At 38.3% G+C, this 27,204-nt stretch overlaps 2 protein-coding genes and 2 non-coding genes across 4 annotated transcripts; 1 reads left to right on the top strand and 3 right to left on the bottom strand.

The window, feature by feature from the left end:
* Positions 1–212: 212 nt before the first annotated feature.
* Positions 213–1,288, bottom strand: LOC133240976 (olfactory receptor 8A1-like). The gene has a single exon (XM_061405943.1). It carries the CDS (start codon positions 1,170–1,172, stop codon positions 213–215), a length of 960 nt encoding a protein of 319 aa, XP_061261927.1. The 5' UTR covers positions 1,173–1,288.
* A 6,474-nt stretch (positions 1,289–7,762) lies between these two features.
* Positions 7,763–7,835, bottom strand: TRNAC-ACA (transfer RNA cysteine (anticodon ACA)). The gene has a single exon. It is a non-coding gene; the product is annotated as a tRNA-Cys (tRNA).
* A 10,731-nt stretch (positions 7,836–18,566) lies between these two features.
* TRNAC-ACA (transfer RNA cysteine (anticodon ACA)) lies at positions 18,567–18,638 on the bottom strand. The gene has a single exon. It is a non-coding gene; the product is annotated as a tRNA-Cys (tRNA).
* A 6,040-nt stretch (positions 18,639–24,678) lies between these two features.
* Positions 24,679–25,865, top strand: LOC133241831 (olfactory receptor 8B12-like). The gene has a single exon (XM_061407750.1). It carries the CDS (start codon positions 24,930–24,932, stop codon positions 25,863–25,865), a length of 936 nt encoding a protein of 311 aa, XP_061263734.1. The 5' UTR covers positions 24,679–24,929.
* Positions 25,866–27,204: the final 1,339 nt, after the last annotated feature.

Raw genomic sequence — 27,204 nt, 5'->3', positions numbered from 1 at the left:
ACCAACCAAATAACTGATCTCAAGCAAAACAAAAGACCACTTGAAACCAGAAAGATTCAAGCAGAGTAAGACATGAGAGATGTGAGAGGGAGAAAGGGAATTGGAAAAAATTAGCAAATACATTCAATAAATCATATTGATAAGTGGTTGTTTTTCCATTATATGTATGTAAATTTTTACAGGGCTTCTCCTCTATATTTGTCTACCAATTTTCAACCTGAAAAAGAATAATGACATTTGCATCCAAAGAGTTTTCTCCTTAGTGTTTTCTGCATGGCAGCTTTCACTTCCTTATTTCTCAAGCTGTAGATTAGGGGGTTCAGCATGGGTATTCCTGTGGTGTAGAACAGGGAGACGACATTCTCCTGGGCCAGGGAACTGCCTGTGGGGGGTTTTAAGTACAAGAATGTGGTAGATCCATAAAACAATCCCACAGCTGCAAGATGGGAGCTGCATGTACTGAAGGCTTTGGACCTTCCCTCTGTGGAGGGGATACGGAGGATGCTGGAGAGAATAAAAGCATAGGAAACAAAGATTGTTAAGCTGGTGACTATGATGTTAAATCCAGCCAAAAAGAAAGTTGTTATTTCAATATGATAAGTGCTGGAGCAGGAGAGCTTCATGAGTGGGACAACATCACAGAAGTAGTAACTGATGAGGTGCTCACAATAGGATAGTTTTAACATGAGGCCAATTTCTATGGTTGAGCCAATGAGCCCCATGGTATAGACTGCAGCCACCAGGAGGGAGCAGACTCCATGAGACATGATGATGTTGTAAAGCAGAGGTCTGCAGATGGCAACATAGCGGTCATAGGCCATCACTGTCAGCATGTAACACTCAGCAATGACAAACACAATGAAGAAGTAGAACTGGGCCATGCACCCTGCATAGGAGATGGTGTTCTTTTCTGACACAAAGTTCACCAGCATCTTAGGGGTAATGACAGAGGAGTAGCAGAGATCTAATAGTGATAGACTGCTGAGAAAGTAGTACATGGGTGTATGAAGCTGAGCATTCAGACAAATCAGTGTTATCACACCCAGGTTCCCTATCATGGTGACTGAGTAGATCCCAAGGAAGAGGAAGAAGAAGGGTAGTTGGAGCTCTGGCTGATTTATTAAACCTCCAAGAATGAACTCTGTCACTGTGGAGTGGTTTTGTGCAGCCATTCTCCTCTGGTTGGGAGCTCTGTGGAAAAAAGAAATAAGAGCTTATGAAAACATAAGCCCCTGAAGATACTTATAAATAACCATATATGACCCTTTCTGGTGTGGGTAGATATCAGTTTCTGTTCCTGAGTGAGTGATCTTGAACTCATTTTTTCTAGTTGTTTGTCTCTTCATGTCTAATGTTTTCTAGGATTCCTACAATTATGGCATGGTTTGAAGAATATGAAGTTGGAGAAAATAGGGGTCCCTATAGAGCCTTTCCACTCTCATATTTTCCAAGTACCCTGGAGGTAACTACAAGTGTGTTTTATTTATGAGACCAAAGTTGAATTTTGCTCCAGAAAGAAAAAGGCCCTTATCATCTCTGCAGTCCCAAAATACTCCCCATGAAATGAAAGCATGAGGTCACCTTATCTTAAATCCAGATAGTGTGGGATGATAGAGCCCTTCCAATTACTGAATGACAAGTCAGTTTTCACACTTGAGAATTATATGGAGTTACAATATCAATTTTCAAAGTTAAAAATATAATGGAATAATATACATGAAATATTAGATTGGCTATTGTTCAGGGTTTTCTGTAAGATGTTGAGGAAAACCCAAACAATTTGCCAACTCAATATTTTCCAAATACTCTGTTGCTATACAAATGTACATTTTCATTAGGCATATGGAATTTGTAGTAATTTTTCACTGAACCTGTGGTCTTAGGACAGTTATTCTTAGTTCTGGTTACACATAAATATCACCTGATGAGATTTAAAAAATAATGATGTCAGGTTTCTACTTACATTAATTCTAATTTACTGGGATTTTGTGGTTATTGAGTGCTATATTTCTGAAAGGCAATGGCAAAGTATGTTCAAACTACCGCACAATTGCACTCATCTCACACGCTAGCAAAGTAATGCTCGAAATTCTCCAAGCCAAGCTTCAACAGTATGTGAACCATGAACTTCCAGATGTCCAAGCTAGATTTCGAAAAGGCAGAGGAACCAGAGATCAAATTGCCAACATCCATTGGATCATCGAAACATCAAGAGAGTTCCAGAAAAACATTTACTTTTGCTTTATTGACTATACCAAAGCCTTTGACTGTGTCTATCACAACAAACTGTGGAAAATTCTTCAAGAGATGGGAATACCAGACCCCCTGACCTGCCTCCTGAGAAATCTGTATGTAGGTCAAGAAGCAACAGTTAGAAACAGATGTGGAAAAACAGACTGGTTCCAAATCGGGAAAGGGGTACGTCAAGGCTGGGTATTGTCACCCTGCTTATTTAACTTATATGCAGAGTACAAAATGCGAAATGCCAGGCTGGATGAAGCACCAGCTGGAATAAAGATTGTCAGGAGAAATATCAATCACCTCAGATATGCAGATGACACCACCCTAATGGCAGAAAGTGAAGAACTAAAGAGCCTCTTGATGAAAGTGAAAGAAGAGAGTGAAAAGCTGGCTTAAAGCTCAACATTCAGAAAACTAAGATCATGACATCCAGTCCCATCACTTCATGGCAAATAGATGGAGAAACAATGGAAACAGTGACAGACTTTAGTTTTTTGGGCTCCAGAATCACTGTAGATGGTGACTGCAGCCATGAAATTAAAATACAATCCTTGGAAGAAAAGCTATGACCAATCTAGACAGCATACTAAAAAGCTGCTGCTGCTGCTAAGTCGCTTCAGTCATGTCTGACTCTGCATGACCCCATAGACGGCAGCCCACCAAGCTCCCCCGTCCCTGGGATTCTCCAGGCAAGAACACTGGAGTGGGTTGCCATTTCCTTCTCCAATATACTAAAAAGAGACATTATTTACCAACAAAGGTCCATCTAGTCAAAGCTACAGTTTTTCTAGTAGTCATGTATGAACGTGAGAGTTGGACTATAGAGAAATCTGAGTGCCAAAGAATTGATGCTTTTGAACTGTAGTGTTGGAGAACACTCTTGAGAGTCCCTTGGATGGCAAGGAGATCCAACCCGTCCATCCTAAAGGAAATCAGTCCTGAATATTCATTGGAAGGACAGATGCTGAAGCTGAAACTCCAATACTTTGGCCACCTGAGAAGAACTGACTCATTTGAAAAGATCCTGATACTGGTAAGATTGAAGGCAGGAGGAGAAGGGGACAACAGATGATGAGATGGTTGGATGGCATCACCAACTCAATGGATATGAGTTTGAGCAAGCCATGGGAGTTGGTGTTGGACAGGGAAGCCTGGTGTTCTTTGGTCCGTGGGGTCGCAAAGAGTCAGATACAACTGAGGGACTGAACTGAACTGATGTTTCTGGACAGGCAAAATTCAACTAAAGTCAGTAAAGGATTTTATTTTAAGTTTTATGCTTATTGTAACCAGAATGCCTTTGTAGCTTGAAATTTTGGCATGGAAAGCAGTTTATACTGCATTAAACAAAGCTCCTGAGGAAGAGTTTGAGACTGCCCTCCACTGTGTTGAAAGGACTCAGGAAAAATTCATGTTGGACCAGGCTTAGAAGTAGGTGGAAGTAGAAACAGAATACAGTACAACTTACAGATCAAGAGCAACATTATTTGAACGGCGTGTGTACATCTTCTCTTATCCCTTTCTTTGCTTATCTTTAAATCTTGGGATCCCTATTTGTTAGATGATCTTGGTCACTTTTTCTTCTCACATCAAGTATATCCTTTAGAATATTCACTGTCTCTCCTGTTGCTTCATCATTTTTCTGTTTCTATGTTGTTGATTTCTAGATTACTACCTATTGTTTGTCCATCTTTAGTCCAATCTAATCAGTACAGAGAAGATTTTTAGCTGATGTTAATAATATGTAGATGCCTAAGACTGCCTGGAAGGAATCTTGGTATATCTAAGTCAAAATGGCAGTTTAAAATTTGTCTTAAGCAAGTCTTGTCAACAGTGATAGTTGTATTTCTTCTTTTCCAATTTGAATTTTTTATTTTTTTCTTTTCTACTTTAGTTAGGACTTTCAAAACTGTGTTGAATAAAAGTCACTGTTTTGACTAAAAACTATTTTGAATAAAAGAGTGGACATCTTTGTCTTGTTCCTGATATTAGAGGTAAAGCTTTCAGCTTTTCACCATTAAGTATGATGTGATCTGTGGGTTTGTCATATATGGCCTTTATTATGTTGAAATACATTATCAACATAAAGAGTGGATGATGAACTTCATCAACAGCTATTTTCTCTTCTGTTGATGTGACAAGGAGTTTTTTATTTCAATTTGTTAACATGGTATATCACATTGATTGATTTGTGAGTACTGAACCATCTTTGATTCCCTGGGGTAAATCTTACTTGATCATGTTGTATGATCCTTTTAATGCATTGTTGGATTTAGTTTGCTGGTATTTGTTGAGTTTTGTATCTATGTTCATCAGTGATATTGACTTGTAATTTTCTTTTTTGTGGTATCTTTGTTTGCTTTTGGTATCAGGGTGAGGGTGAACTCATAGAATGAGTCTCTTTTTTCTCTTGATGAATATGGCTAATGTTTTTATCAATTTTGATTACCTTTTCAAAGAACCAGTTTTTCATTTCACTAATCTTTTATATTGTTTTCAATCTCTATTTCATTTATTTATGCTCAGTTTGCAGAAATTTGGAAAACTCAGCAGTGGCCACAGGACTGGAAAAGGTCAGTTTTCATTCCAATCCCAAAGAAAGGCAATGCCAAAGAATGCTCAAACTACCACACAATTGCACTCATCTCACACGCTAGTAAAGTAATGCTCAAAATTCTCCAAGCCAGGCTTCAGCAATATGTGAACCGTGAACTTCCTGATGTTCAAGCTGGTTTTAGAAAAGGCAGAGGAACCAGAGATAATTGCCAACATCTGCTGGATCATGGAAAAAGCAAGAGAGTTCCAGAAAAACATCTATTTCTGCTTTATTGGCTATGCCAAAGCCTTTGACTGTGTGGATCACAATCAACTATGGAAAATTCTTCAAGAGATGGGAATACCAGACCACCTGACCTGCCTCTTGAGAAATTTGTATGCAGGTCAGGAAGCAACAGTTAGAACTGGACATGCAACACCAGACTGGTTCCAAATAGGAAAAGGAGTACGTCAAGGCTGTATACTGTCACCCTGTTTATTTAACTTATATGCAGAGTACATCATGAGAAACGCTGGGCTGGAAGAAGCACAAGCTGGAATCAAGATTGCTGGGAGAAATATCAATCACCTCAGATATGCAGATGACACCAGCCTTATGGCAGAAAGTGAAGAGGAACTCAAAAGCCTCTTGATGAAAGTGAAAGTGGAGAGTGAAAAATTTGGCTTAAAACTCAACATTCAGAAAACGAAGATTATTGCATCCGGTCCCATCACTTCGTGGGAAATAGATGGGGAAACAGTGGAAACATGGCGACTTTGTTTTTCTGGGCTCCAAAATCACTACAGATGGTGACTGCAGCCATGAAATTAAAAGACGCTTACTCCTTGGAAGGAAAGCTATGACCAACCTAGACAGCATATTCAAAAGCAGAGACATTACTTTGCCAACAAAGGTTCGTCTAGTCAAGGCTATGGTTTTTCCAGTGGTCATGTATGGATGTGAGAGTTGGACTGTGAAGAAGGCTGAGTGCCGAAGAATTGATGCTTTTGAACTGTGGTGCTGGAGAAGACTGTTGAGAGTCCCTTGGACTGCAAGGAGATCCAACCAGTCCATTCTGAAGGAGATCAGCCCTTCAGATTTCTTTGGAAGGAATGATGCTAAAGCTGAAACTCCAGTACTTTGGCCACCTCATGCGAAGAGTTGACTCATTGGAAAAGTCTCTGATGCTGGGAGGGATTGGGGGCAGGAGGAGAAGGGGACGACAGTGATGTATGGCATCACTGACTCGATGGACGTGAGTCTGAGTGAACTCCGGGAGTTGGTGATGGACAGGGAGGCCTGGCATGCTGCGATTCATGGGGTCGCAAAGAGTCGGGCATGACTGAGTGACTGATCTGATCTGATTTGATCTGATACTTAGAAAATCCTGAAGATGCTACCAAAAAAAGAAGAAAAAAACCTATTGGAGCTCTTGAATGAATTCATTAAAGTTTCAGGATACCAAATTGATATACAGAAATCTGTTGCTTTTCTATGCACCACGAACAAAAGATCAGAAAGAGAAAGTAAGGAAACAATCCCATTTACCATCACATCAAAAAGAGTAAAATACCTAGGAATAAGTCTGTCCAAGGAGGCAAAAGACCTATAGGACATTGATGAAAGAAGCTTAAGACAAAAATGGAAAGATATACCATATTCTTGGGTTGGAAGAATCAGTATTGTCAGAATGACCATACTACTCAAGGCTATCTACAGACTCAATGCAAACTCTATCAAACTACCAATGGCATTTTCACAAAACTAGAACAAGGAATTTAAAAATTTTTATCAAAACCCAAAGGCCTCAACTATCCAAACCAATCCTGAGAAAGAAGAATAGAGCTGGAAAAATCACACTCTCTGACTTCAGACTATACTACAAAGTAATCAAAACAGCATGGTACTGGCACAAAAAGAGACAGAGATCAATGGAACAAAATAAACAAAATAGAAAGCTCAGAAATATACCAGTGCACTAATGGTCAGTTAACTTATGTCAAAGGATGCAAAACTATACAATGGAGTTTTAAAAGATAGATTCTCCAACAATTGGTGCTGGGAAAACTGGACAGCTAAATGTGAAAAATGAAATTGGAACACTATCTCCATACACAAAAATAAACTCAAAATGGATTAAAGATCTAGATGTAAGACTGGATACTATAAAACTCCTAGAGGAAGGCAGAACACTCTTTGATCTAAATCACAGCAATATCTTTTTAGATCTGTCCCCCAGAGTAATTAAAACAAAAGGGAAACTGAATAAATGGGGCCTAATTAAATTTAAACATTTTTGTACAGGAAAGGAAACCATAAATAAAATGAAAAGATAAACTACAGAACAAGAGAAAAAATTATGCAAATAAAGCAACCAACAAAGGCTTAATTTCCAAAATATATGAATATATATAAAAATTATATACCTCAATATTGAAAAAAACAAACAACCCAATCAAAAAAAAATTGCAGAAGGTCTAAATAATCAGTTCTGTAGAGAAGACATACAGATGGCCCACTAGCACATAAAAATATGCTCAACACTGCTAATCATTAGAGAAATGCAAGTCAAAACTACAAAGAGGTATCACCTCATACCCATCAGAATGGCCTTCATCAAAAAGTCTATAAATAACACACACTGGAGAAATGGGAACCATGCTGCACTGTTGGTAGAATGTAGATTGGTACAGCCAGTACGGAGAACAGTATGGAGGTTCCATAAAGACTAAAAACAGCCACCACATGGCCTTCAATTCCACTCCTAGGCATATATGTGGAGGAAAATATAATTAAAAAAATACATGCAACCCAATATTTATAGCAGCAGTATTTATAATAGCCAAGACATGAAAGTGAGAGTGAAGTCGCTCAGTCATGTCTGACTCTTTGCGACCCCATGGAATGCAGCCTGTCAGGCTCCTCTGTCCATGGGATTTTCCAGGCAAGAATACTGGAATGGGCTGCCATTTCCTTCTCCAGGGGATCTTTCCAACCCAGGGATTGAACCTGGGTCTCCTGCATTGTAGGCAGATGCTTTTACCATCTGAGCCACCAGGGAAGTCCATGTGTGACAAAAGAGAATATAATTTATACATGGGTAGGGAACATATTGGGTTGATGTTCACTGGAGTATAAACTTTGTGAAAATAAAGGCATTGTCATTGTATTATTCATTATAATGAATGACCAGGGAAATTCATTCATTTGGTATCTATCATGAGAAGACAGTTGAAATAGGAACCAGGTAATCTGGATCTAGAGCTGGCTTTGTTGTGGGAAAAAAAAAAAAAAGTTAATGTGCGGACTTCCACTTCCTCCCACAAAGGGTGAACTCATACAGGAACTGTATTTACACCATAAACGACTAGAAGATCAGACAAGATATATGAAAAAACTATTTCTAGACATTTGAACACAGGCAGCACCAAAATGATTCCTTAGAGGAGGGAAAAATACATCATGATCCCAGTGACTACATCAGCTTACCTGTAGGAACTGCCTGTAGGAATTTTCCATGCTATCCTCCAGTTGGACAAACCCCCAAGAATAAATATTGTAACACCTAAAACAACATCTAAGTAGTAGTAAAATGAAGAGTCACAGCTAATAATCCAATAGTGGAGATAAAATATTACCATCAAAGCACTCAACTAGTACAGAAGAGTCAAAGAAAAAAATGTCATAAAGAGCAATTGGTAGAAGTAGAAAACCAGTAGCAAGATGGTAGACCTAATCTCAACCACATTGATGACTGAATTAAATGGAAAGACCTTCAATGTTCTAATTTAAATGCAAATTTTTGTTAGACTAGATAAAAGGTATTACCCAATTATACTCTTTACCAAGAAATCCACTTTAAATATAGATGAACATAGTTGCACAGTCGTGTCTGACTCTTTGGATCCCATGGACTATAGTCTACCAGGCTCCTCTGTCCATGGAATTCTCCAGGCAAGAGTACTGGAGTGGGTTGCCATTTCCTTCTCCAGGGGATCTTTCTGACCCAGGGATTGAACCTGGGTCTCCTGCATTGCAGGCAGATTCTTTACCAACTGAACTACTAGGGAAGCCATACCAATAGTTAAAACTTTAAGTATGGAAGAAATATACAATGCAAATATCAATCAAAAGAAAGCCAGACTGAGTATATCAGCATTAATAAAAGCAGACCTCAAAGCAAGAAATATTACTAGCAATAACAAGGGGCATTTCATAATGATAAAGAAGTCAATTCATTAAGGTGACATAAAACTCACAAAGAATTTTACCTATTAACAGTGTTTCAAAACACATGAACCCAAATGACAGAACTGAGAGTATAAAAGTCCATCATTAGTTCAAGATTGCAATACTCTTTTTTATAAAAAAATTAATTGATAGAACTAGTAGAAAAATAAGTAACAACACAGAAACTCACAAATTGACATTTTTGGAACACTGCACCCAGAATACACAATCTTTCAGGTACACATGGAGCACTTTTCAGGATAAAGCCTATTCTGAGTAATCAAACCACATGCATGTGTGTGCTCGGTCGTGTCTGAACCCATGGACTGTAGCCTGCCAGGCTCCTCTGTCTAAGGGATTCTCCAGACAAGAATACTGGAGTGAGATGCCATTTCCTCCTTGAGGGGATGTTCCTGACCCAGGGATCAAACCATGGTCTCCTGCACTGGCATTTAGATTCTTTACCACTGAGCTACCTGGGAAACCTTAAGACAAACCACAGTACCCTTAAAAAGTTGAAATCATATATGGTATGTACCTTTATCAAAACAAACTACAAATAATTTATGGTGAGATATCTAGAAAATGATAATATACTTGAAAATTAAACATGGGTCAAAGAAGAAATCACAAATTAAATTAGAAAATAATATTTTGAACTGAATGAACAAGAAGATAAATCAATAAAACATTTTGGAATGCTGCTAAAACAATTCTAATAGTGAAACTTGTCATTAAGTGACACTTTAGAACAGAAGAAAATTCTAAAATCATTAATCTAGTTTTCCACCTTAATAGGCTACAAAATAATCAGAATTAAGGACGAAATACAGATAAACACACAAATCAAGGAAATAGGTAAACAGTAGAAAGAAATCAATGAAATGAAAAACAGTCTGAAAATATCAGTAAAGGAAAAGTGTCTAGCCAAAGGAAGAGAGAGAGAGAGAAGAGAGAAAGGAGAGTCATAAACAAAATACAAAAAGCAGATATGAGATGAGGCATCTGAAGACAAGGATTTCAGGACTTGGGATAGAGGGGACTCAACACAAGAGAGCTGCAAAGGGAACTCTAGGAGAATAAGTCCAGAAAGAATAGAGCATGGAGGCCTTTAGTAGAGAAATGAAGTTGGTGGATTGTCTCAAATATTTGGAGATTTGGAAAATAATAGTAATGAGTACTTAGATACTATGGAGCATGTGAAAATATAAAGGAGAGGTACTTGTTATTGGGCAATTATTACGATTCCAGAAAACTTACAAGTAGTACAAATAAGGAAACACAATCCAAAGTAAATATTTGTCTCTACAGTGATGATTCTCTGCAGAATTAAGTATGATAAGGAAGTCTGCATTAAAACATAGTTCTAATCTGGTAGGCATGGAATACTGAGAACCAAAAACTGTATTAAAAGTGTTTTGGGAGAATAGGGAGGGGTACTGAGGTGAAGGAGTTTTAGATAATTCTGCACCTATATTAAGTGGAGGTAATGCAGTCAAGAAATATTTTTTAATAACCATTATGACTTAGGGGCTTCCTAGGTGGTGCTCAGATCAGATCAGATCAGTCGCTCAGTCGTGTCCGACTCTTTGCGACCCCATGAATCGCAGCACGCCAGGCCTCTCTGTCCATCACCAACTCCCGGAGTTCACTCAGACTCACGTCCATCGAGTCAGTGATGCCATCCAGCCATCTCATCCTCTGTCATCCCCTTCTCCTCCTGCCCCCAATCCCTCCCAGCATCAGAGTCTTTTCCAATGAGTCAAGTCTTTGCATGAGGTGGCCAAAGTACTGGAGTTTCAGCTTTAGCATCATTCCTTCCAAAGAAATCTGAAGGGCTGATCTCCTTCAGAATGGACTGGTTGGATCTCCTTGCAGTCCAAGAGACTCTCAACAGTCTTCTCCAACACCACAGTTCAAAAGCATCAGTTCTTCGTGCTCAGCCTTCTTCACAGTCCAACTCTCACATCCATACATGATGTGAGGAAAAACACAGGAAAAACCATAGCCTTGACTAGACGAAACTTTGTTGGCAAAGTAATGTCTCTGCTTTTGAATATGCCATCTAGGTTGTGCTAGTGATAAGTAACTTGTTTGCCAATGCAGGAGATGTAGTAAGAGATGTGGGTTTCATCCCTGGGTTGGAAAGATCCCCTGGAGGAGGACGTGGCAACCTGCTCCAGTATTCTTGCCTGGAGGTCCCATGGACAGAGGAGCCTGGCAAGCTACAGTCCATAGGGTAGCAAAGAATTGGACACAACTAAAGTGACTTAGCACGCATTATGACTTAGACCCTATTTCAGGCCATGAATAATGTCTAAAATAATAAAATCCTCAAAGTGTATTTATTATAAGCATATAATGGGGAAACACAGAAGTGAATACCAGAGGAAACATACTTGAAAGTGGTTTTCTCTGGATGGCAGAGTGGACGTGGGGCTGCTTGGGGAAGGCAACCATTAGTTTTCTTGACTACTCTTTTAGTAGCATTTGAATTTTAAACTATGTGATGCATTAATTTTAAAAAATTGATTGAAATGCTGTCTTTCCTTATGTTTTTTATTGGTGGAATTAATATATTATGGGTTGTATTTTTATATAAAAAGCATAATTGTGTTAAAATATTATATTTGACATTTAGTGTGGTAGTAGCTGTAGACTCAAAAGTCATACACAGCAAGGTTAAATTCCAACTTTGACTTTCACTATGTGATCTGAAGCAAATTATGTAAATATTTTACTTTCAAATATTCTTTTTTTGAATACTCAAAATAGTCATTTATTTCTTTCTGAACAATAAAACAATACAGATTGTGTTAGGTACAATTTGAATTCTTACAACAAATTATGAGGGCCAATTGCAGAATAGAGAAGGAAAGGAAGAAACACTTTCTGGAGCATTTGAAAGTAAAACTCAAGGAAGGACAGAGATAATGCACTTATCTTACAAGGAAGCATCAACTTTCATGAGCACTGAACTTAGTCAGTTAATGAACTTCTAGAATCGGGTCCTGCTGGACTTCATTGGAACTCAGGTACCTTTCATTTTTTTGAAATACATTTTTAGTGGAGTATAGCTGCTTTACAGTGTTGTTAGTTTCTGCTGTAGAACAAAGTGAATCAATTGCTGCTAAGTCACTTCAGTCGTGTCCGACTCTGTGTGACCCCCATAGACGGCACCCCGCCAGGTTCCCCCGTCCCTGGGATTCTCCAGGCAAGAACACTGGAGTGGGTTACCATTTCCTTCTCCAATGCATGAAAGTGAAAAGTGAAAGTGAAGTCGCTCAGTCGTGTCCGACTCTTAGAGACACCATGGACTGCAGCCTAACAGGCTCGAGTACTGGAGTTGGGTACCACTGCCTTCTCCGATACATATATTCACTCTTTTTAAGATTTCCTTCCCATTTATGTCACCACAGACTGTTGAGTAGAGTTCCCTAGGCTAAACAGTAGGTTCTCATTAAGTTAAAAGGGAAAGGCTACTTATTCCAGTATTCTTGCCTGGAGAATTCCATGGCCAGAGGAGCCTGGTGGGCTACAGTCCACGGGGTTGCAACGAGTTGGAAACAACTGAGTGACTAACACACACTGTATTAGTTCCAGGTTGACGTGCAGAAGTTTTAAGGCTTCCCCCAGGGTCCCAAAACTTACCAGTGGTGACTTGAAACTTGAACCTAATTCTGCTGTTTTTAAATCTGTATGCTCTTTCCTCTCCCTTGGTCTGTAGGCTTATAAATCCACACAATTACAGGTCTGGGGCAATGTTGCAGCTGCACAATATTGAGGTTTACTCTTTGTTTCTTAATATAAGGAGAGCATAGAAAAAAAACAGGGAGAGAGATGCTACATAATACTAAATACTCTCCAGGATAGGCTTCAGAAAACTTGGTCAAATCCAGCTCACTGCCTGTTTTTGTGATAAAGTTTCACTGGAGCGAAGCCATGTTCATTCCTTTATGCTTCATTGATGCTGCTTTTGTAGTAGAATGACAGAGCTGAGTAGTGGCCACAGAGATCCTAAGGACTGCAGAGCCTGAAATATTTACTCTCTCATCCTTCCTGGAAACACTTGCAAAACCCTGCTCTAGGAAACATAACTCCAGTTGCACAATTCACCCAAGAACCCAGAACCCAGGAGCTGTGACCATCAGTTTGTTTTGCTTTCCAGCTGTATTGCTGTAACTTATGTCCTTGTGGCACTTCATATTTTAAGTAAACTTAATTTAGTACATTAAGGCCAAGGAGGGATCTTATTGCTGTATTTCCAGAATTTTTTTAAATTAGAAAAGCAATATATCTGTACTGTAGAAAAGTAAACATATAGATAAGCAATATCAACTCATTTATTCTAATGACTGAAAATCTAAAATTGCTATGTATATTCCACTAGATATTTTTCTATGCATATATGCATTAACATATATATGCATTAATATATATGTTTCTTTTTTTTAGTAAAAATGAGCATACTATACATGTTGGTTTGTAACCTGGTTTGTTTTGCAGCATTAAAAGACACTGACTCACTTGCTCAGCAACAGCAATAATATTACTTGTGTTCATTTTGGTATTGAAGATAAGATAACCGGCATTATCTTAAACTTTATAACTTAAATTACTGACAGTGAGGTAGTAAACTTCTTAGTAACTAGTAAGAGTTAGAATTTTGAATTGTATTTCAATTTTTAAAAGAAAAGAGATAAACAAATTTTATCTAGAGAGTGACAGTAGATTTAAAAGATATCTTACATATCCCCTCAAAAAGGAAGTCTCCTAAATGATAAATAACAGAAAATCCACAAAAATGTATCATTACCAGCAGTCAGAGTTCCTTATAAAACAGAATATTGTTACAAAGCAGAGATTTTGTTTCCAGCCTCTTGACGTGGACATCTTTTCTAATGAATAGAAAATAAGAATTTAAATTTTATTCCTGTAATCTTCTAACTAATTTATAAATGATTGCAGAATTTCTAGTTAGTTGCTAAAAATCTTACCACTAGTTTTATCAGCTCAGGAGAAGCTCAAAATTGCTGCTAATGACAACAAATAGAATTATGAAGACAAATATATTTCCTTTTCAAGTGGGGAAAAAGCACTGAGACAAGGGGGATATATGATTGAGAAATAGTATATAAAAAGGTTGATAGTAGAAATGGGAATTCATGGATGATATCTTGTCCTTATCTTATACAAAATTGCCTTAAAACTATAATTGAATACATGTGTTGAGGAAAACTGGAACACTGTTACCTGAAATTCTTAGGAGGTACTTTGTTTTCAGCAATCAAGAAATAAAAATCAGAAAATAGAAAACTAAAATTTTTACATCCATTTCCAGTCAAAGGGATCAACAAAGTCACAGAGATGGGTCACTGAAATTGGGAGCACTGAGTATGTTTATACAGGTAGACTCTCCTGGAATGCAGTTGCTCCAGAGACTGGGTCCTTGTTGAATGAGCAATTAGTCTGGGTTTCCATTTGCACTATGAAAGATGTTTTACCTCCCAGGTGTGTTAATTTTTCTTCTAGTGGGAGAGTTACCTGTAGCCTGGTAAGTTTGGTGCTTAATGTCAACACTAAGACACTTTTAGCTTCATCATCATTACCATCACCACTTCAGCCATTACCATCTTCAGCACCTTCACCAACATCATTGCCTCTGCCATCAGTCCCTACCATCCTGGTTAATATTCATCATTAGTTTTCATCTTTACATATGATGAACTATATTTATAGTCTTTATTATGCAAAGGTTTTATTTTGTATCTTTTTTGGGACATTTCTCCATAAATTCACTGAATTTAGTAAAAATGAAACTTTATTTATTTTTTTTTTAAATCTTCCAATTTTATTTTATTTTTAAACTTTACATAATTGTATTAGTTTTGCCACATATCAAAATGAATCCGCCACAGGTATACATGTGTTCCCCATCCCGAACCCTCCTCCCTCCTCCCTTCCCACACCATCCCTCTGGGCCGTCCCAGTGCACCAGCCCCAAGCATCCAGCATCATGCATCGAACCTGGACTGGCAACTCGTTTCCTACATGATATTTTACATGTTTCATTGCCATTCTCCCAAATCTTCCCACCCTCTCCCTCTCCCACAGAGTCCATAAGACTGTTCTATACATCAGTGTCTCTTTTGTTGTCTCGTACACCGGGTTATTGTTACCATCTTTCTAAATTCCATATATATGCGTTAGAATACTGTATTTATGTTTTTCCTTCTGGCTTACTTCACTCTGTATAATAGGCTCCAGTTTCATCCACCTCATTAGAACTGATTCAAAAGTTAAAAATGAAACTTTATTAAAAATTTTTAAAATATAAATTTATTTATTTTAATTGGAGGCTAATTATTTTACAATATTGTAGTGGTAAATGAAACTTTAAAAATTTTAGTTAACTGCTTTTTTCATTGAACTAGAATAAACTTTTTTATGTTTTGGTAATTAACCTTGCTTAGTTTTTCTGTTTTTTATTTTTTCCAGTTTTATTGAGATATGAATGACAAAGATTATATACATTTAAGTACATGTGAGTTTTTAGGTGTACAATGTGATGATTTTGCATATATGTATATTGTGAAATGATTACCACAATCAAGTCAATAAACATGTCCATTATCTCACATAGTTACCTTTTCTTGTGCTGAGGGTACTTAAAATCTATTTTATTAGCAAATTTTAAGTGTGCAATTCAATATTATTAACTATAGGCACAAAGGTGTACATATGATCCCCAGAACTTATTCATCTTATAATTGAAAATTTGTACCCTCATTTTTCCCAAGCCCAACCCCTGGCAATGACCCTTCTTAGATTTAAAGGTAAAAAACAGTACTTAATGCTATGCATGTCTGTTTAGTAAAATTTGTCCATCGTAACAAGATCCCCTGAGTTTTTATCAGTTAATAGTAGTTTGTCTGCAGTTTTATATTTAAATCAGATTGGCTGTATCAAAATTAATCATCCTTCATTCATGTTTATTTTTTTTAGTATCTAAAATGTATTACTCCATTTTCTTCTTCTGTAAAGCATATTGTGAAAATGCCTGATGGCACTATAGCCTGCCGGACAGAAGATGCTGAAAGCCACTGATATGAGACAAAGATGATTTTTGATGCAGAGGCAAGGAAGGAACTCATCAAGGCGGGCATATTCCCTAGAGCAACTCTGAGAGGGACTGAACTTTTGGCAGTAGCAATACCAGCATCCTTGTCAGCAGAGGAGAAGTAAAAGGGTGATGTCTTTGGGGAATGAAGATAAGCTTGTATCAGCATAAAATAGATTGTTTTACCTATGAGGCATTTTATGTAGTTTTTTTTTTGGTAACCACGGATAAAAACTAAAACCTTACTATATGCTGCTTACAGAATACCCATTTCTGCTCTAAAGACACACATAGGCTCAAAGTGAAAGGATGGAAGTAGATGTTCAAGCAAGTGGAAGCCAAAAGAAAGCAGAGGTAGTCATACATATATCAGACAAAATGGAGTTCAACCAAAAATGATAACAAGAGACAAAAAGGTCATTACATAATGATAGAGGGGTTATTACATCAAGAAGATATAATAACCATTAATATATATTCACTCAACATCAGAGCACCTACAAGTTTTAAACAAATACTAATTCTAAAGGAGATCAGTCCTGGGTGTTCTTTGGAAGGACTGATGCTAAAGCTGAAACTCCAATACTGTGGCCACCTCATGTGAAGAGTTGACTCATTGGAAAAGACTCAGATGCTGGGAGGGATTGGGGGCAGGAAGGAAAGGGGACGACAGAGGATGAGATGGCTGGATGGCATCACCGACTCGATGGACATGAGTTTGAGTGAACTCTGGGAGTTGGTGATGGATAGGGAGGCCTGGAGTGCTGCAATACGTGGGGTCGCAAAGAGTTGGAGACGACTGAGGGACTGAACTGAACTGAACTGAACAGATCTGAATGGACGGTACAATAATAGTAAGGGGTTTCAATACTTCCTTGGGAGCAATGAATAGGTTTTCCAGACATAAAATCAACATGAAAACATTGGAATGGAACTGTACTTTGGACCAAATGATCTTGATGTATACAGAACATTCAATCCAACAGCAGCATAATACACATTCTTCTCAAGTACACCTGGAACATTCTCCAGAATATATCATATGATATGACACCAAACAAATCTTAGCAAAATTAACACTGAAATTATACAAACTACCTTTTATGAATACAATGGTATAAAACTAGAAATTAATAACAAGAGGAAAGTTAGAAAATCTAAAATATACTAAACAACATACTTCTGAGCAACTACAGGTCAAAGAAAAAAATCAAAAGAGAAAAATTATCTTGAAACAAATGAAAATGGAAAGCAACATATCAAATCCCATGCTGCTGTTTAGTTGTTCAGTTGTGTCTGACTCCTTGTGACCCCCTGGACTGTAGCCCGCCAGGCTACTCTGTCCATGGGATTCTCCAGACAAGAATACTGGAGTGGGTTGCCATTTCCTTCTTCAGGGGATCTTCCCCACTCAGGGATCAAATCTGGGTCGCCTGCATTGCAGGCAGATTCCTTACCAACTGAGCCATGGGAGAAGCCTGTGAGACCCTGCAAAAACAATTGTGAGAGGAAAGTTTATAGGAATAAATACATATATTAAGAAATTAGATCCATAAGAAGATGAATGGATAAAATAGATGTGATATATATATATATATAATACATATATATATTTGCTTGTTTATATACACACAGTGGAATATTACTCAGCCATAAAAAGAATGAAATGCTACCATTTGCAACAACATGGATGGACCTGGAGTGTATTATGTTTATTGAAATAAGTCAGACAAAGACAAGTACTCTATGTTATCCCTTATATGTGTAATCTAAGAAAACAAAACGAATATATATAACAACACAGAAATAGATTTAAAACAGGTGTCTGAAACTGAAACGGACTCACATTCAGAGAACAAACTAGTGGTTACCCATGGGGAGAGGAAAGGGGGAGGGGCAATATAGGAGCAGGAGATTGAGACACAAACTGCCACATATAAAATAAATAAGTCATATAGATATATTTTACAGCACAGGAAAATATGGCCATTGTTTTGTGATAACTTTGAATGAAATATAATCTATAAAATATTGAATCACTATGTTCCATATCTGAAACTAATATAATAATGTAAATAAACCATATTTCAATAAAAAAGGAATGAAAAAGATCTCAAATAAACAGCCTAATTGTACACTCAAAGGACTAGAAGAACAAATTAAACCCCAAATTAGCAGAGGGACTGTAATGATAAAGATCCATGTGGAAATTAATGAAATAGAGACCAGTGAAAATAATTGAAAGGTTCAGTGAAACTAAGAGCTGGTTCTTTGGAAAAATAAGCAAAACTGACAAACCTTTAGCTAGGTTAATTTAGAAAAAAGAGATCAAACAAATAAACTTTGCGATCCCATGGACTGTAGCCTACCAGGCTCCTCCATCCATGGGATTCTCCAGGCAAGAGTACTGGAGTGGGTTGCCATTTCCTTCTCCAGGCAATCTTCCCAACCCAGGGATTGAACCCGGGTCTCCTGCATTGTAGGCAGATGCTTTACCATCTAAGCCACCAGGGAAGCTCAAATGAAAGCAAAGACATTACAGATGATACTATGGAAATACATAGGACCCCAAGAGCATATTATTAGTGTCTGCCCCCAGGTGGCTAAGTGCTAAAGAATCCACCTGCCAGTGCAGGAGACACAGGAGACAAGGGTTCAGTCTCTTGGTTGGGAAGGTCCCCTGAAGGAGGAAATGGTAACCCACTCCAGTATTCTTGCCTAGAAAATCCCATGGACAGGGGCGCCTGGCAGGCTACAGTCCATGGGGTAACAGAAAGTCAGATATGACTGAGAAACTGAGCACACTTATGCTAATAAACGAGGTGACACAGACAACGTGGACAAAATCCTAGAAACACACAACACAATAGCATATGCAAATCAGGAAATGAAATATATCACATTAATAGAATGAAAGATAAAAATCACATGCACATCGGTGTAGATGCAGAAAAAGCATTTGACAAAATAGAACATCCTTTCATGATAACACAATAAATTATGTATAGAATGACATAGTAAAGACAGTATATAACAAAATCACAGTTAACACACTCAGAGAAGAATAACTGAAAGATTTCTAATTTCAGGAACAAGAAAAGGATGCCTACTCTCACCACTCTTATTCAATACAGAACTGAAATCCTAGCTAGAGCAATTGGATAAGACAAAGAAATCAAAGACATTAAAAATCAGAAAAGAAGTAAAAGTGTTGCTATTTGCAGATAATATGATTTTGTGTATAGAAAATTCCAAGAGTCAACCAACAAGTTTTTGAAACTAATCAACAATTTCAGTAAAGTTGCAGGATATTAGGATATTAAATTAATATACAGAAACAAGTGAATTTTGATACATACTTGAAAAAAGAATAAAACTATCCCATTTACAATAGCATCAAAACAATAAAATATATAGGAATAAGCTTAACCTAGGAAGTGAAAGATCTGTATAATGAAAACTACAAGAATCTGTTGAAAGGAATCAAAGACACAAAAGAAAAGGTATACTATTGCGTTCATGGGTTGGAAGAATTAATAGTGTTAAGACGTCCATACCACCTATAGTCATCTACAGATTCAATAGAAGTCCTGTCAAAATTATAATGGCATTCTTCACATAGATAGAAAAAAATTCTAAAATTTGTATGGAAACACCAAAAGACCTCAAGTAGCTAAAGCAATCTTGAGAAAGAAGAATTTCCTGATAGTTTCCTGATTTTAAAATATACTACAAAACAATAGTGTGTACAGTATGGTTTTGGCATAAAAATAGACATATTAACCAATGCAAGGGAGCCCAGGATTAACCTCTTGCATACAGAGTCAGCTAACATTGGCAAGTGAGTAAGGGAGCCAATGGGGACAGGATGGTCTCTTTAAGTAGTGTTACTGGGAAAACTGAATAAATACTGCAAAACAATGACATTGGACCACTCTCTTACACCTTTCACAAAGATTAATTTTAACTTTAAAAACTTAAAGATAAGACCTGATAACATAAAACTTCTAGAAGAAAATATAGGGAAGAATCTCCTTGACATTGCTCTTGCAATGATTTTTTTTGGGCTATGACACTAAACGTGTAAACAACAAAATCAAAAATAATAAAATGGGAAATGGGACTACATCAGACGTAAAAGCTTCTGCATAACAAAGGAAACTGTCGGGAGCTGCGTTAGGCATTACTGACAAAATGGAGGCACGGTCCCCAGCCCCTCTCCTGATTCCGCAGGCACGGATCCTGGGATGAAGGAGTTAGGCCTTGTCATTCTGACTTGTCTTTTCCTCTCCTTGGCTGAGTTGACTGAAAAGGAATATTAAGGTGCTTATTGTTCTTGAGAGGAGCATGAGAAGGCACAAAGCCTTCTGCAGTTGTGCTCAGAAAATAATTCATAAAGTTAATCATTGACATTTGTTTAAGGACTTTTACAAAAGAGTGTTCCAGGATGAGCACATAGGCCGTAGCTTGAGGCCATGGGAGGGATTGATATCTGAAGCCTATTTGTGAGGAGAATGTTTATGGCAAAGGAGTTTACTGAATTTAAGGTTTAGAAATAATTAAAATAGTTAGAAGTTAAAGATTTAAGGAATGTTGTAAAGTTAGCATATTTTACTATAGCTTATAGAAGTTAGGAATTTTTAGAGACACTATAGCTAGAAGCCTTTTTAGAGATAGTGAGCTCAGGATATTAGGGGCAAACAGGATTTAAGAAGATAAGTAGTAAACTGAGGAATGTAGCATGAGCTACAGTGTAATCACAAGTTACCTATAGGACACATTAGAGGAGGTAGATAATAGATGATAAGGCTGATTTCAAGAGAATCACTGAAGCAGGAACTCTGTTTGAAGAGCAACAATGATTTATGGAGATAATAAATCTGGGAGAGGGGGAACTGAAAATGTCAAACCTCTGGCCTAATGTTTTTGTAAAAGTATAAAAGAGAATCTTAAGCTTGAAATAAAGAGGCAGTCCAAAAGAAAAATGAGAGGCTGCCTCATCACCGACACCGTTCACCTCTTAAGGTTGAATCCCTGGTTGTTGGAGTTGGACTCTGGCAGGAAACAATTCTATGACAGGTGGGGATTGGTTTGGGCCCATGCTTGTACAACTCTGATGAACAACCAGAAGTCTGAGAGCTAATGCACACGAATGAGACACATTTGCAGACATGTTATCATGTGTAAATCTTCATGTATAATATATAATTTGTAAGTTAGAAATAAACAGAAGAAGGAAGTCATTTTTCAAGGATTCAGGTTTTGGACAGGTGACAGTACTATTCAGTTCAGTTCAGTTCAGTTCAGTCGCTCAGTTGTGTCTGACTCTTTGCGACCCCATGAACCGCAGCACATCAGGCCTCCCTGTCCATCACCAACTCCCAGAGTCCACCCAAACCCATGTCCATTGTGTTGGTGACGTCATCCAACCATCTCATCCTCTGTCATCCCCTTCTCCTCCTGCCCTCAATCTTTCCCAGCGTCATGGTGTTTTCAAATGAGTCAGCTCTTCGTGTCAGGTGGCCAAAGTATTGGAGTTTCAGCTTCAACATCAGGCCTTCCAATGAACACCAGGGACTGATCTCCTTTAGGATGGACTGGTTGGAACTCCTTGCAGTCCAAGGGACTCTCAAGAGTCTGCTCCAACACCACACTTCAAAAGCATCAATTCTTTGGCACTCAGCTTTCTTTATTGTCCAACTCTCACATCCATACATGACCACAGGAAAAACCATAGCCTTGACTAGACGGACCTTTGTTGGCAAGGTAATGTCTCTGCTTTTTAATATGCTGTCTAGGTTGGTCATAGCTTTCCTTCCAAGGAGTAAGCGTCTTTTAATTTTATGGCTGCAATCATCATCTGCAGTGATTTTGGAGCCCAGAAAAATAAAGTCGCAATGTTTCCACTGTTTCCCCATCTATTTGCCAGGAAGTGATGGGACCGGGTACCATGATCTTAGTTTTCTGAACTTTAAGCCAACTTTTCACTCTCCTCTTTCACTTTCATCAAGAGGCTCTTTAGTTCCTCTTCACTTTCTGCCATAAGGGTGGTGTCATCTGCATATCTGAGGTTATTGATATTTCTCCCGGCAATTTTAATTCCAGCTTGTGCTTCTTCCAGTCCAGCGTTTCTCATGATATACTCTGCATATAAGTTAAATTAGCAGGGTGACAATATACAGCCCTGATGTACTCCTTTCCCTATTTGGAACCAGTCTGTTGTTTCATGTCCAGTTCTAACTGTTGCTTCCTGACCTGCATACAGATTTCTCAAGAGGCAGGTCAGGTGGTCTGGTATTCCCATCTCTTTCAGAATTTTCCACAGTTGATTGTGATCCACACAGTCAAAGGCTTTCGCATAGTCAATAAAGCAGAAATAGATGTTTTTCTGTAACTCTCTCGCTTTTTCAATGATCCAGCAGATGTTGGCAATTTGATCTCTGGTTCCTCTGCCTTTTCTAAAACCAGCTTGAACATCTGGAAGTTCATGGTTCATGTATTGCTGAAGCCTGGCTTGGAGAATTTTAAGCATTACTTTACTAGCATGTGAGATGAGTGCAGTTGTGCATACAGATAGAAAAACAAAATGACCTTTTCTTTTTTCTTTCTGATTTTACTTTCTGCTTGTACTTAAGCATCAGGTAACATAGCTTCAGAGGAGTGCTGCTTAAGATACATTTGGGAATCAGGTTGCCATGGCAACTGTCTCTGAAATAACAAATCCCCTTAGAGTGTTCTGAGAAACTCCCCTCACCCCATATCTTCTTTACACTTGGATCTCAAGGAGAGCCTATTTTAATTCCATTTTAATGAATTATCTTTCTTCATTTTCAATTTTTGTGCAGTGGGATTGAGATTTGTTAGGGTTACTCTGGGACATGGAAAATTCTAAATGCATATCAGAAAGATAAAGCACCATCATTGCTAAGTCTTAGCTGAGGGTGAGCAGGTCCTCACTGATGTATGTGCACAAACTCGTAACCACATACTGGCCTGGGTGCAGTGCTTTTAGTTAGACTTGCCTGGAGGAAGACAGACTTCTGCCTTTGTGCTTTGATTTCATAACTTTTGTACGAGGACTTCTGTCATTATCCCAGAACCAAAACTTCTCTAAGCCACTGGCAAACCAAACCTCAAGTTTCCCCATATCAAGATTGATTTCTTGGCTATGAACCTGTCATCCTTAGTATATAAAACTCCTGGTAAGAGATGCAGAGTACAACTTGCCTCTTTAGTCTGTATTTGAATGAAATTCCTTCCTGAAAACTGTATGAGAATGTATACAATTTACAGTAGCCAGGCCTGATGTCTAGAGACAAACTGGTTGCTGTCAGTAACATACAATAAGCACGATGTCCTTGGCCCCTTTGAAGTTTGGAGTTGGAGAGACCAGAGTGTGAGTTAAGATTCTAGAGCCTACAAGCTGTGTGCCCATTTTCTTTTAAAGTGAAGATTAATAGGTCTAACTTATTAATACATTGTTATGAGGAATTAATGAGATAAAATTATTTTTGTGTTACTTTGGTTTCTGGAACACAGTAAGTGCCCAATACAAAGTCTTAAGAATTACTTTTCCCATACTGCTTTGCTCTTCTTTGTTCTTAAAAAGATGTATCCTGAATAAAAGAATAGGCCATTAAAAGCCTTGTCAAGCATTATCAGAGATGTAAATAAACATTTCTTCTTCCCTGGGGAAGGTGGTCTCTTGGAGCCGTAATCCCAAGGGAGTCTCTTATAATGAGGTCAACTGAGATCTATGATCCAGAATAAAATTCTTCAGTTTCCTGTTGTCTATGGCTATCAGGAAAGGATGCTACTTCATCCCAGGTCAGGCAGACACTCACTCACCCTTCAGCATCTGCCTGACCTGGTCTGTCCTGTGGCAGGGAGGTTACAAGATCATGTTCTGAGGCAGACCACTTGAGTTCACCTTCTGTTACAACTGGGATTTGTGCAATTCACTTAAGTCCAGTGTCCTCATCTGTTACATGGAGATAACTATAATGCTACACAGCACATAGAACAATAACTACCCCACAGTTAGAGCTCTGTAAGTGTTTCTTTTCTTTTTCTTAAAGTTTATAGATAACTTTGCATTATGACTCCATTATTATTAGTGCATGTGTGCATGCTCAGTCGTTTCTGACTCTTTGCAACCCCTGGACTGCAGTCTGCCAGGCTCCTCTGTCCATGGAATTTTCCAAGCAAGAATACTGGAGTGTATTGCCATTTCCCCCTCCAGGGGATGTTCCTGCTCCAGAGATGGAATCCATGTCTTCTGGGTCTCCAGCATTGACAGGTGGATTCTTTACCACCTGGGAAACCATCATTATTATTATCATCACATAATAATTTCACAACCATTCCAGCCAAAGACCCTGGGCACATGACCTCACCGTCTTGCTCTGCTCAGTTTGAGACCTAAGGTGGAAGGTCTAGTCAGGGTCGAATGGCTTCCATGTCTCAAGAGTAACCCTAGAGAAGGGCCCGAGGACTTACATACTTGACCAAGGGCTGTGGAGGGGAGGAAGTGCACAGAAAGGGTACAGGAAAAAGTGGCCGGATGAGTTCATGGACTCTGCTTGATTGTACCAGCCTTTACTCTGAAAGCAAATTTCACCCACAGACAGTTACTAGGGTGGTTCATGGCACTTGGGTACCATGAGAAGAGAGTAGGTATGAAGAAATGCCATCTTCCTGAAGTTCAAAAATCCCTCAGTTCAAATGCCATTCTGAAGAAGGATTGTTTTCCTCTCTTTCTCTGAACAACTCTTCATTTCCCCTCACAGATTCTCCGAGAGGAGAATGGCTGAAGAGAACACCTCCTCTGTGACAGAGTTCATCCTCACAGGCTTAACAGATCAGCCAGAACTCCAGATCCCCCTCTTCTTCCTGTTTCTGTGTTTCTACATGGTCACTGTAGTGGGGAACCTGGGCTTGATAACCTTGATTGGACTGAATTCTCACCTTCATATTCCCATGTACTTTTTCCTCTTCAACTTGTCCTTCATAGATTTTAGTTTCTCTACTGCCATCGTCCCTAAAATGCTGACAAGTTTCATCTCAGAGAAGAACTTCATTTCCTATGCAGGGTGTATGACTCAGCTCTTTTTCTTCTGTTTCTTTGTCTTTTCTGAATCCTTCATCCTGTCAGCAATGGCATACGACCGCTATGTCGCCATCTGTAAGCCACTGGTGTACACGGTCACCATGTCTCCTCAGGTGTGTTTACTCCTTTTGTTGGGGGTCTATGGGATGGGAGTGTTTGGGGCTATGGCCCATACAGGAAATATAGTATTTCTGACTTTCTGTGGTGACAACCTTGTCAATCACTATATGTGTGACATCATTCCCCTCCTTGAGCTCTCCTGTAACAGCTCTTATATAAATTTGCTGGTAGTCTTTATTGTTGTGACCATTGGCATTGGGGTGCCCATTGTGACCATTTTTATCTCTTACGGTTTTATTCTTTCTAGCATTTTCCACATTAGCTCCACTGAGGGAAGGTCCAAGGCTTTCAGTACTTGCAGTTCCCACATACTTGCAGTCTCTCTTTTCTTTGGGTCAGGAGCTTTTATGTACCTCAAACCACCTTCTATTTTACCTCTTGATCAGGGCAAAGTGTCCTCCTTGTTTTATACCATTGTGGTGCCCATGTTCAATCCATTAATCTATAGCTTGAGGAATAAGGATGTCAAACTTGCCCTAAAGAAAACCTTGGATGGAATAATGTTGTCTTGAAGAAATATTAGAAATTGAGAAAAAGGATCCCATATTTTTTTATTGGAATGTTTGTTATTATTGTCGTTGTTACTTGGTGTGGACTTCAAGTTCCAGGGCTTCCATTCTGTCCAATATATAAAGGAGATTTAACTTTTTCCCAAGTGGATTTATCCTCCCTCACCATCGTTTCCCCTCTTCCTTCTTTATTTTACAAAGATAGTTGCTATATTATAGAATATTCAATGTTGAATGGGACTTTGGAATCATTTAATCCAGTGCCAGTGTATAATACATCACACTTTGGAGACTCAGAAATGTATGTTACCCTAGAATATAGAACTACCTGGTGCTACAGCTGGGACTGAAATCTCAGCTTGAATCCCAACCTAGTTTGTTTTCTTTATGCCATGTTTTCTTGCCTCATGTCTTTCTTGGAATATTCTACTTCACATGTTTGTTGACCTAGCACATTTCACTTATGAATATGTTCACAGTAATTTCATGCTACTTTTCACAGGATAATTTTAATATATCACATTTTGTAGGAGAGTAGGAGGTGAAAGATTTTGTTGAGTTGGTCTTGGCAAAATGACAAGATCGGTTCTGATGAATTTTGTAGTGTGTGAGTGGGAAGTATGTTAGATTTCAGATAAATGCAAGATGGGCACCTCTGACTTGGTAGGTGGAGCTCTAGGGACGAAGTTTAGTGAATTAGAACTTCCAGATGAGAGAAATGTAATTTGATGGGGTATAAAGATGTAGGGTGGAGGTATTTCAACACTTCAGTTCAGTTCAGTTCAGTCGCTCAGTCGTGTCCGACAGCACGCTCCCTGTCCATCACCAACTCCCGGAGTTCACTCAGACTCACGTCCATCGAGTCAGTGATGCCATCCAGCCATCTCATCCTCTTTCAACACTAATGGGCGAGAATTTGGAGTTTCATTTCAAGGGGTACCTTGGTTGTATTTTGAGTTAACTGGGAGCTGTTAAAAATCCAGTCCAATCCAATCCAATAGCCACTAGCCATATACAGTATCCAGTACTTGAAATGTGATCATCCAAATTGAGACATGGTGTAAGTGTAAAATACACACTGGATCTTTGAATAATTAATATGAAAACTAATGTAAAATACCTCATCGATTGTCTTTTATATTGATTACATGCTGAATTGACACTTTTGATCTACTATGTTGAATAAAAATGCAATTAAAATGAATTTATCTGTTTAGTTTTTTAACATATCTATCTACCAGAAAGTTTAGAATTATACAGGTGGCTTGCATTTTATTTCTGTATTTCTTGTAAAATTTCTATTGTCTGGAGGATGGGACAGAGAAGTAGATGGCTGTGGGTA

The sequence above is a fragment of the Bos javanicus genome, chromosome 29 (assembly GCF_032452875.1).
Source record: "Bos javanicus breed banteng chromosome 29, ARS-OSU_banteng_1.0, whole genome shotgun sequence".
NCBI lineage: Eukaryota > Metazoa > Chordata > Mammalia > Artiodactyla > Bovidae > Bos > Bos javanicus.
The sequence above is the reverse complement of the archived record's forward strand: the minus strand, read 5'-3'. Positions and strand labels throughout refer to the sequence as shown.

Excerpts from the sequence above, each read along its gene's own strand:
- LOC133241831 (XM_061407750.1), top strand. The coding sequence starts at position 24,930 with ATGGCTGAAGAGAACACCTCCTCTGTGACAGAGTTCATCCTCACAGGC.
- LOC133240976 (XM_061405943.1), bottom strand. The coding sequence starts at position 1,172 with ATGGCTGCACAAAACCACTCCACAGTGACAGAGTTCATTCTTGGAGGT.